Raw genomic sequence first — 11,764 nt, forward strand, 5'->3', positions numbered from 1 at the left:
TGCCTTAACATTGAAATGGGTTCCCGTAAGAAGTAGCACTATGAAACATGCCTTAACATTGAAATGGGTTCCAATAAGAAGTAGCACTATGAAACATGCCTTAACATTGAAATGGCTTACCATAAGTATTGTAGAGTGGAGAAATTAAAACAAATGTAGCACTTAAACTATACCACCACAGTAACTGACTTACACGATACGCCATCCCTTTACATTGAAATGGCTTTCCATAAGAAGTAGCACTATAAAACATGCCTTAAAATTGAAATGGCTTCCGTTATACAGCACTATAAAACATGCCTTAACATTGAAATGGGTTCCCGTAAGAAGTTGCACTATAAAACATGCCTTAAAGGACAACTGACCCTCCAAAATGACCCATTTTTAAGAGGAACTACATCATTTGAGAAGTCCAAAAATCCAGTTTTTAAAGGGGATAGAGCATCCATTTTTCTAAAACAATTTTTTGAAAACATCGCATATATCGCTCTGGTGGCCGCCATCTTGCGCTTTTATCGCGGGCTCAGAAAAATAGCGTAATGACGTCACAACGTCACAAGAGTTCAAGCTTCCAGTTGTTTGCCTGACTTCTTCCTCAGTTTCTTATACTTTTTACTCAATATTTTGCGAAAAAATACAACTTGGTCATCAAATTAAAGGCATGTCAGAATCTAATTCTTCTTCCGAAGGCTCGGACAGCTCGGGAGACGATTTCGCTCAAGAATTTTTCGGAATGGACGACGAATTTGGTTTACGGCCATATCAGTTTGAACCAGAAATAGAAATCTCCTCAGATGAAGAGTTCAGAGAAGGATCTGACAGTGACATTATTGAAGACGATGAACAAGAGAACAATCGACTTACAAATTCAGATTGGTAAGTCGTACCTCTGTCTTATCACAAAACTGAACTACATATCCATTTTATATAAAATCGTATCTTGCCACTCGTGTTCTTGCAATCTGTTCTTTAGATATTGGTATGCATGAATCCAGTTTGCGACCAAAAGCAATACCAACTTTCACAATTTTAATTAAAAACATCGCTTGATAGTCAATAAGTTATATACTGCAGGATATAGATACAGGGATATAGTTGTGTCACAAGTTGTGTATGTATATTCTCACTTGGGACAATCGTTGATAATGTTCAAAGATACTAAGAATTGTTTTATTTCTGTTAAATAGGTGTACCTGTGGTAGCTGCCAAATTATGGATTCAATATCTGAATGCATTTGTTGCCAAGAAATCGAAAAAGTGGTTGCAACATGCCAGTCTGTTGTTGAAGATGGAGATGCTGATGAACCACCACCATGCATTACTCAACATCCTGGATTCTTACCTGTTTGTGCCAATAAGTATGTTCTTCGAACCGCATGGGCTCAGTACAAACAGCAGTACAGTAATGCGTATGAAGGCCCAGAGCACAAGCAGTACAGACACATTGCATATAGGCAACTAGCAAGATGGTGCTGGGGAGTTCTTGGAAAGGAAGTTCGGGTTGTTCTGCCCTCTTGTGCTGTCATGTGCATCAGAGCACACTTCCCTCCCCCTGGACTAGAGGAGGACTTTGAATTTGAAGGTTTTCACTATGCAGATGATTAGCTTGGCCTAAAGTTACATGGAGTTATTATATACATTTTATTTATTCCTTACTTCATTTCATATACACAGAGTGGATTTTTTTCTATCAGGATTTCTGAATTGATAAATTGAAAAGGAAAACATGGAAAGGCTGAGACCAAAATGTATAAGAGTAGTCATGAATTTATTTTTAGATGAAGTACATATAGAAAGTTGTTTATATAAATGTTTTCTAGGTTTTGCATATTTTATTATTTAAAAACAACTACACCTAGACAAAATATCCAGCTGAATAGAGAACCTAGTGTACAAAGCACTAGTGGACAAAATCATGAGCTAACCAAGCAAATTTTGCAGTTATACTAGACATGGATAACCAATATTTCCTGGGCACCAATTTGTCTGAAAACAAGGCTAGTCAGTATTGTTTATAAAGAATTTGCCTTGAAGTAGCATGCTATAATGGATTCAAAAATTGTGCTAAATGAAAAAAATATTCTCTTGGTGATAGAATCCCACCCCATCTTAGAATCTCGGTACTGACTAGTCTCATTGTCAGACAAATTGGCACTAGGAAATCTTGGCATCCAGGCTTGTCAGCCATTTATGGCTCATATATTTTTTTTCCAGGCAAATAGGCCCTTTGCAGCTCAGTAATCATGTGCTGATTAATTCACTGAGAGCAAATGAATGAACATCTTGATTCCCATGAGTGAAAGCGAAAGTCACTATTCAGCTGGAATTTTTTCTATACTACATTCATACTGGGAGAGACCCCATATATAATGTAGCGTAGATAGTTAAAGAAAAGACCTCTTTTAAGATTTCATTTAAAAGTCAATCGTTTCCTAAGTGGTAATGATATTTTAATACAATTTTCATCTGAACATCTAAAAACTGCAAACTTATCTACCACTTTAATCAGGTCCCCTTCACATTAATTACATATTTTGTTTATAGCAGTTTTACTTGGGTCTGTCATGTACCTTCCCATTTGTAGAAGCATTGTAATTATTACCAGTAATGAACACAACTGTTCAAAGATGAGGGGGATTGGGACGACAGGCTTACTTGACAGTTCTTTCAAAACAGCTATTCACTAGAGTACAATCACTAAAAGAGTGCCAATGATGCTTTGCATTATTTTCTACTAAATAGTGTTAATTAAAAATAGGAAATGGTTAGAATTAGCATCACTTAACACTACACATTTCAGTGTTTTTAGTCTCTACTACATTCCATTTAAATTAATTACCTAGAAAATCTTGACCGGTGTCGTTCAATCAATTCCTGTTTGTCTGGGGCAGGAACACTAGCAATGTTTCTTGGTAATTCAACCTCTTCAATTGGGTCAACCCCTGCAGCCTCCATGCCACCCTCACAAATTTCAAGTACTTTCAGTTGTAGCTCAGGGAGGAAAGCATAGCTTTTTCTTTGTAAGACTGGCTTAACAACCCAGCGCTTGTGCATCTTAGGGAAGCACTTGCGATAACGAGCTTCTCCACTCCTTGGGCCTTTTTGAACAATTGCTTGAATTCTAGCTGTATTGAAATTGTTGTCAATGGCAGCAAGTTGAGTACGAGCAACCATTCCCTTGTAAGAGAAGTGCTCTCTTTTTGAGCAATACTTCAGCATCATCGAATGATAAACTTCAAGCCCTCCTGTGTGACAAAAGTCGGTCAATCTTGCCAAGTCATTAAGTAACTTTGGTTGAAGGACAACCTCTTCTAGGGCCACATGAGCTGGTGACCCCGGCTTGATCCAGTGTGTGGTGCGCACTTGTCTGCGGGTTAGGGGAGGATGGGCACACTTTTTGAATACCTCTGCATCCTTCCAGGAATGCTTGTTCACGCAATGGTGAACAACAGATTTCCACTTCTCTCTCAAAAGTTGTACATCCCCATTACATGTAGCAGCACACCACCAAAGATGGTTTGAAATGGATTGTATCCAGGGTGCCAGCTCTTGGTTTTTCTTCAATTTTGCTTTCTTGTTCAGCTTTTTTACAATTGACTTGGAAAGATGCCACACATCATACTGGTGTTTGATGTGGCTAAAATCTTTTGCCATAGTGCTGGTGATGGATGTGTGTCTGTCAGTTGTGATACATTTTATACTGACCGTGTCTTCTATAAGTGTTCAAACACCTTAGAAACCCCTCTTTCTCCATAGCATTGGAGCTGGTTACTTCAGAGACTTGAACAATGCTGAAGGTGGCAATTTTCCCTGTGCTTGTCTCCATCATAGTATATGTGCCATATTTAGCACTATGGCCAGGACTGTCACTTTGGCCATCACCATTGAGATTTACTATGTCCTTATTTGACAGCTCTTCAATTACAGCAGCCTCCTCTCTCTTCCAAGCATCATTAACAACAGGAAATAGGTAACTTTCCTGATGTCTGTAAAAGACCCTCTCACTCAGAAATTTTAGGCCAAGACAGGATGCAAAGTTTTGAAGTCTGGTAAAAGTATTACCAGTAAATAATATTGATGAGGAAATCAACAAGTTCCCAATAGCTAAGCGATTTAACATTGGCTGTGAGTACCATGTCAAAGCATGATGTTTCATACATATAGTTGTCACAATAAGTAGGCTGCCTTGACATACAAAGTTGACATCAGCGATAGGTGCTCCACAGCTTCTACAAAACTTGAATAACTGCTGCAAACAAGAGTTAAATACCAAATATTTAGGTTCTTTGATATGGTTTTCAAGAGTTTTATTGCAGTCTTTGTTTTCTGGCTCTAATTCACTGTCCGTTGTTGAAACTGTCTCTTGCGATGAAACAATGAAACCATCATCATCGTCACTTAGTGGGAGTCCCTCTTCCTCTGAAAACAAAGACTTTTCTGACTTTTGTGGAGACACTGTTAGCATTGACTTTACTGGTGAGGGGTGATAGCTAGTACTGTAGCTGTGGTCGTGGAAGCTCACACTGAGTATTTCATCTCTACTGATGTTTGGTGAAGGGGAGGGATTGTAAACTGTTGTTGTGTCGGCATCTTTATAGTATCCAGGCTCTGTCTGAGTTGATGCAGTGGATGTTACAACATATCTACAACCAAGGCAACACTGAACACCAATCTCCTTACAAAGTGGTTCAGGAGAGAACTCTGGTGTTTCCATACTTGGTGGATCTTCACACGAGGGATTTATTGTGGCACATAGCTGCTCCACATTCTTTGAAAATACAAAAATAAACAATGTTTTCAACAATACTATAAACCATTCTTCGAGGCCTACTTTACCTTAAATAATACAAAATAAACATATTAACCAACAATGCTATAAATTATTCTTCCGTGGTCATTTATCCAAGCAAATTTGGAATATTACGGCAACATTGTTATGGTTTACGAATAAATATCAAATGTAAACTAAACACGTGCAAATAACCATTTTGAAAATTTCAAGTATCGATCAAATATTACTAGCTATACTTATGATTTTAAGCAACATTTCATCTATGAAAGCATAAATAGCTAATGATTGATGACTCGCTTCGGTATGCATTAATAAGTCTTTTTCATGAGTGATTATTTCGAAAAACAATGTAAACTATGTTATGTATAAATGACATGTTATCTCACCTCTTCGTTTTGTTTGCGTTTGAGCCGGTTCTCTGATGTAGCTCTTCTTTTAGCTGGCTTGCAAAAATTGAATACTGACGGAACAGCATCGCTCTTTAATCTCCTCTTCCTTTTTATCCCGGTTAACTGCTCCATCAGATCCACTTCAAAGCATGAATCCTCGAAGTGATCGCTGCAAACGTAGCAGTTCTTCAAAGGCGGCAGGTTCTCTCTCTTTATCCGCGCTATCCATGCCTTCTGAAGAGCTATTTTGTTAGGAATTTTGTGGTAGCTAACAGACTCAGTTTTGGAAGAATGGTTGGTGCATTCTGGCACACAACAATGGACCATCTGGATTAAGAAACTTACTCTAACTTAGACTATTAAAAGATCGACTAGCACTCGAAATATACAAACTCAACAAGTTTGGAATGCAAGCTTCACGTTGTGACGTCACGGCATTAATGCGGTAATTTATTGCGGGCTCAAATATGGCGCTCTTCTATTGCTATTTTTCGCGAATTGATTATTTCTTTTCGGCGACATAGAAGCTGTATCAGAGTTCAAAGTTGAATTTATGTGATCTATGTACGTTGTAGTTTTATATGAAAAACGGCAATTTTTGGGGTCAGTTGTCCTTTAACATTGAAATGGCTTCCCGTAAGAAGTAGCACTATGAAACATGCCTTAACATTGAAATGGGTTCCCGTAAGAAGTAGCACTATGAAACATGCCTTAACATTGAAATGGCTTCCCGTAAGAAGTAGCACTATGAAACATGCCTTAACATTGAAATGGGTTCCCGTAAGAAGTAGCACTATGAAACATGCCTTAACATTGAAATGGCTTCCCGTAAGAAGTAGCACTATGAAACATGCCTTAACATTGAAATGGGTTCCCGTAAGAAGTAGCACTATGAAACATGCCTTAACATTGAAATGGGCTCCCGTAAGAAGTAGCACTATGAAACATGCCTTAACATTGAAATAGCTTCCCGTTAGAAGTACCACTATGAAACATGCCTTAACATTGAAATGGCTTCCAATAAGAAGTATCGTAGACATTATATTCTAGCTTAGAATTGAAACCTACGGTACTGACTATAGCACTTTACGGCATAGCTTAACAGTGAAAAGGCTTCCTATAAGAAAAGCTTTTCTAAAGTAAAAAAATGAACGGTACTCATACACAATTGCAACAAATGCGGGCCCACGATAAGATACAAAGATATACACACAGGAGCTGAGAGTTGTATAGATGTAAAAATATGTTCGTATGTTAGAAAGGAGATGATAACTGTACAACACTGAAATGGCTTTCTTGCATGGAATCACCACATTTTCTTAATGTTCCCAACTATTCTTAACACGACAGTTAAGACAAAACCCAATTTGGTGGTGCATATTTACTGGCAAATGCCTTCCTGCATGAGCTACTCATACATTCTTTAGATTCCTCTTCTTCTTAAAACTAAATTATTCTATTCTTCGTACACCCGATTTATAGTCAAACCCTGAGCAGACCAGACTCTTAGAAAGTATTCATAAATAATTTTCATTGCAACTTAACTCGTCACCAATTTTTATATTTCTGTACCTTTGTCTTGCACTGAAGTTTAGCGGGGTCTTTTAATCTTCATGCTTGCAGTTCGCGGCAAACCTTTCCTGGATTAAAGAAAACAAAGTTCAAAATTCCCTTTCCAGTATTCATTGTCGGAAATAATGCTTCGGCATTTGCGTTAAAAGCATCTGTTCCTTACAAGAAGCCGAATGACCAGGCGGTGTGTTTGGAACCAGGATATCCACACTTACGATCCGACAAACCAACTCACGTCACGAAACGGAAATGAAAGTTTCCCAAACTATTTGCTTAAGAATCAGTTCCAATATTTTGTACAATGTAACTTTTCAAATTACAGGTTTGCATTTCATCTAAATAGGCTTACAACTTGCAGAAATTTGTTCAAACTAGTTTGTAACTAGCTCTCAACTGTCCAAAGCAGTAGAGCTTTGTAGCTGATACTATCCATATTGTTTACAACAATTTTGAGTGGTAATGTGTCCTAAGAGACCTATTATAATGTCGCTTAAAACAGGCCATAAACATTCCGAAATTTATTCAATTCTTCCACTGTTGAATTTGTAATTAATCCGACTTTGAAGACCGATCGAGTCAGTCAATTTGTAAACCAACCAAAGCTGCAACATCTACGAGAAAATGCTTAATAGACAATTGTGACATCTAAGATATCGAACAAGTTTAGTCATGCACAACTTATCGAAGAAAAGAAAGCGTTTTTGTACAAGTTTTTAAACCAACTTGAAATTATTTGAAGGTCTCTCCCTAGAAAAATATTTACCGCAAACAATAGTTACGTTAGAAAAACTATTTTGTTTTAAAACGTGTTTATTTACGATTAGATGTTTTGTAGATTACCTAAGCGGCTTAAACAATCGCTTTTGATGCCTTTAGAATAACGAAGATTCTTTTCTTTAGAATCACTTAGGGCAAAACAAAGGGAAGACACCAAATCGATTGTTGATGAACAATATAACATCGATTAATGCACGAGCACTCCACTATAAAACTGCCATAAACAACTGTCTACGAAAATAATCGAGGAAAATTCGCCTTGGGTGGACGATAAAATTGGCTGGAATCTCTGAGAGCGTTTCTTTACCAGGAAATGGAATCGTATCTGACCAGGAATGTTTTTGTCCAGGTAAGCTTTGATTTTTAATATATAGAGAGTGCGAGTATGATTTTAAGTTTTCGTCAACAAAAAATTGTTCGTTAGTTGAGATAATTTTTGTTGTTGCGTTGCTAATGTCAAAGTAAATAAAACAACAAATTGTTAATGAATAAGAAGGTGAACAGAAATAAATCCTCATTCAACTAGTTAACATTTCATGTCAAACATTTTTGGAATATTATAACATGGAATACATTCGCATTCAATAAGTATTCATATCGAGTAGCTTACTGATAGTTTTTAGAACAAATATAATTATTCTACACAGTATACAGTATTTTCCCCCCGCTTTTTCTTCTATGAAAAATTTGACTAAATTAGAGTAATTCGGAAAATTTTCTGATAAGAAAGTTGTTGTAAAAAATAAATCATTTATATAAATGCCGGCTTCTTGTTGTAAAGATTAAAAATACCTATGGTTTTTTTGGAATAACAATGTAAGACGATAAATCATTCTTTAAGCCCGGTGTAATTGATAGTTTTTTGTTGTTGAAGGTTTTAGTTTTTAGCCGATAAGTTTATCAAAACTAGTACTATCAACTTATGGGAGGGTGAGAAAGATATATATAATGATATAGGGTACAAGATTGGAGAAAGAAAGGAAGGAAGGAAGGAAGGAAGGAAGTAAAAAAGAACGAAAGAATGCAAGAAAGAAAGATAGAAAGATAGATAGAAAGAAAGTAAGAAAGATAGATAGAAAGAAAGTAAGAAAGAAAGAAAGAAAGAGAGAGAGAGAGCGAGAAAGAAAGATAGAAAGAAAGAATGCAAGAAAGAATGAAAAAAAAAAAAAAAAAAAAAAAAAAAAAAAAAAAAAAAGAACGCTAGAAAGAAAGATAGAAAGAAAGAATGCAAAAGATGCAATTAATAACGAACGAACGACAAACGAACGAACGACGAACGAAAGACGAACAGATAGTACTATAAACCTATGAAAGGATGAGAAAGATATAATGATATAGGGTATGAAAGAACCAACGAATGTCATTAACTGATACTGTTTCTTAAACTTGTAATTTTCCCATTTTTTCAGCTATCTCTAGTATTCTGTTTGGTTCCGTTCCTCGTCAACAGCCTGCCTGCGGCCAGTAAAGCATCAGGTTCTCTACGTAAGGTTCAGAAGAGAAACAATGCTTTCTTACCAATGAAACAAATAGACTTGTTCACTCCTTCTCACATTAGAACAGCTCTACTCTATAGCAAACTTGGTTTTTATCTCGCGGTTAATACGAAGGGAATTATACAAGGAACAACCAATGAGTTTTGTCAACAAAATCGATTGAGATGTAAGTAAAATATGTTTTCTGCCTTCGAAATTACTCATCCTTGTGCTATCTTGCACTCCATACTTCCATTAATCCATTCAGTGATTCAGTGCAGTCAGTCAGTCAGTCAGTCAGTCAGTCAGTCAGTCAGTCAGTCAGTCAGTCGGTCAGTCGGTCAGTCGGTCAGTCGGTCAGTCGGTCAGTCGGTCAGTCGGTCAGTCGGTCAGTCGGTCAGTCGGTCAGTCGGTCAGTCAGTCAGGCAGTCAGTCAGTCAGTGAGCCAGTGAGTCAGTCAGTGAGCCAGTGAGTCAGTCAGTCAGTCAGTCGGTCAGTCGGTCAGTCGGTCTGTCGGTCAGTCGGTCAGGCAGTCAGGCAGTCGGTCAGTCGGTCAGTCAGTCAGTAAGTCAGTCGGTCAGTCGGTCAGTCGGTCAGTCAGTCAGTCAGTCAGGCAGGCAGTCAGTCAGTCAGTCAGTCAGTCAATCAGTCAGTCAGTCAGTGAGCCAGTGAGTCAGTCAGTCAGTCAGTCAGTCAGTCAGTCAGTGAGCCAGTGAGTCAGTCAGTGAGTCAGTCAGTCAGTGAGCCAGTCAGTCAGTCAGTCAGTCAGTCAGTCAGTCAGTCAGTCAGTCAGTCAGTCAGTCAGTCAGAATCGCGCATATATACACAGTAACCATTACTAATTCTAATCTACTTTTGTAGGTTTGTTTGAGCTCGAATCATTCGGTACTAGCCTTATACGTGTAAAGAATGCTAAAACAAGACAATACTTTGCTATCAATAAGAAGGGGAAAGTGTACACCACGGTAAGTAAACTTCCTTTAAATTTACGACATTTAATCTAACAATCGCCTGCTGGCCCTCTCCCTCCCCCCGCTCTTGCTACGCTCCTGCAAACAACATCGTTTGAAAACTTTTCTATAAAAACATAAAAATGATTTGAGTGCACACACAAATAAAATCCGTGGAAAAGTAAGAAACTGAATACACTAAATTGTTGAGAAACTTGTTGTAAATTATATATATTTTTTCTTTGATCCAGAAACAACGAACACAGGAAACACTGCTACACACTCGTCTCCTATCTTCTGGGTTTACTGTCTTCTGGTCTTACTCCCATCACAGAAAAAGAGGAAGGTCTGTTAACCTATATCTTGGAATTAAAAGAAACGGCGATTTGAAAAACGCTTCAAAGACGACTGCAACTCACAGGTCAAGTCATTTCTTTGTCATATACTCGTAGTTCGGCCCTTGAAGCGACAAAGCAATAGGCCAAATTGAACTACGAGGTCACGTGACTTACCCTCGTTAAACCAAGCAGTTGTGCCAGAAATGGAAAGAACACTTCGATATGAATGGTTTGCCATTATTTTCAAGAGTCAAGAGACAAAGACATGGTGACCATATTGGAGGTATTAACAAAGGAAGGAGAAATGAGGCGAATTTTTTGTTAAATGCCACCAACATGGCGACGATGACGTAACGTGGAAATGAAGAATTAGTAAGAAGGCGAACTGTTTCAGTTCATGATATATGACAAAAGAGAAATGGCAATGGGAAAATGTGCTGAATGCATTGAATTTGTCACACATGGGTTGCGTGACGTGAGCTCATTCTCCTATATTTCAGAACGGTCATAAGAGTAAGTCTGTTGACAAAGATCTCATTAGTATTCCCTAGCTAATAGGACAAACTAGTGCAGTTTTCGTACGACTGTGAAAAGTTCACGGCACGAACACGGTCGTGACACGGCAAGGGATACGCCAAACAAATCACATTGCACGAGAATTTACTCTTCATCCAATCAAATACCCGGAACACGGCATAAACACAGCGTGGACACGGTCAGGCTAAGATCACGGCACTTTAAGACCAATCATATAGCGCGTGAAAAAAATCAGCCAATTAAAATTCTAGAAAGTATCACGGTCAGGGCACGTCACGCTTACGGCACTGAGCTTTTCACAGTCCTACGAAAACTGCACTACTGGAAGGGATTATCGAAACGGAATTAACAGCTCAACATAAAAAGCCATGAAAAGATGGAATCTATGGGCTAGAAAAGTCCTTTACTGAAGCATTTAACTATGACAGACCTCTTGTTAACCCTGGGGTGTAAGGTTTTCCTATTTCAGACCACCTGTCATTCTCTTGAGAATAACTGAGATTATCATATAATTATCCATAAAATACCTATATTTCTCCTTTTCGAAAAACTGATATTTTCACATGTGAAAATAACATGTTATTTCACATGTGAAAATATCTTTACCATGTGTTTTTAAGCTATTAGTTAGTTATAATAATAAAAAGCATTATAATATTACATGGCCGCTTGGAGATACGAAATTTATCTTCTCGTGTTGAAAATCTCACACTCGTTCGCTGCGCTCACTCGTGAGAGACCTTTTCAACACTCGAAGATAAATTTCGTATCTCCGCGCGCCCATGTAATATCCTCTATTTCTTTTTAAGATTCGAGTTGTATCCATGTTCATGTGTCTTAGTCATATGCAACTGTAAACAAAGAAATGATACACTTTGGGATGACATGTGGTCTAAGAAAAGAAAACACTTTGCCCAAAGTAAAGAAGTCTATA

At 37.8% G+C, this 11,764-nt stretch overlaps 1 protein-coding gene and 1 pseudogene across 1 annotated transcript; one reads left to right on the top strand and one right to left on the bottom strand.

The window, feature by feature from the left end:
- Positions 1-346: 346 nt before the first annotated feature.
- LOC148912335 (uncharacterized) lies at positions 347-2,851 on the top strand. The gene is made up of 2 exons (XM_089027489.1): positions 347-876; positions 1,188-2,851. Exons 1-2 carry the CDS (start codon positions 662-664, stop codon positions 1,603-1,605), a joined length of 633 nt encoding a protein of 210 aa, XP_088883615.1. The 5' UTR covers positions 347-661; the 3' UTR covers positions 1,606-2,851.
- LOC148912336 (uncharacterized) lies at positions 2,429-5,797 on the bottom strand (annotated as a pseudogene).
- Between the last annotated feature and the right edge of the window lie 5,967 nt (positions 5,798-11,764).

This window comes from Actinia tenebrosa, unplaced genomic scaffold, assembly GCF_029948245.1.
Source record: "Actinia tenebrosa isolate PJP-AT-01 unplaced genomic scaffold, QUT_ActTen_1.0 PGA_scaffold11__36_contigs__length_13525064, whole genome shotgun sequence".
Lineage (NCBI taxonomy): Eukaryota > Metazoa > Cnidaria > Anthozoa > Actiniaria > Actiniidae > Actinia > Actinia tenebrosa.

Coding starts and splice junctions, on each gene's coding strand:
- LOC148912335 (XM_089027489.1), top strand. CDS start 662: ATGTCAGAATCTAATTCTTCTTCCGAAGGCTCGGACAGCTCGGGAGAC. Junction 877..1,187: donor CGACTTACAAATTCAGATTG/GTAAGTCGTACC, acceptor TCTGTTAAATAG/GTGTACCTGTGGTAGCTGCC.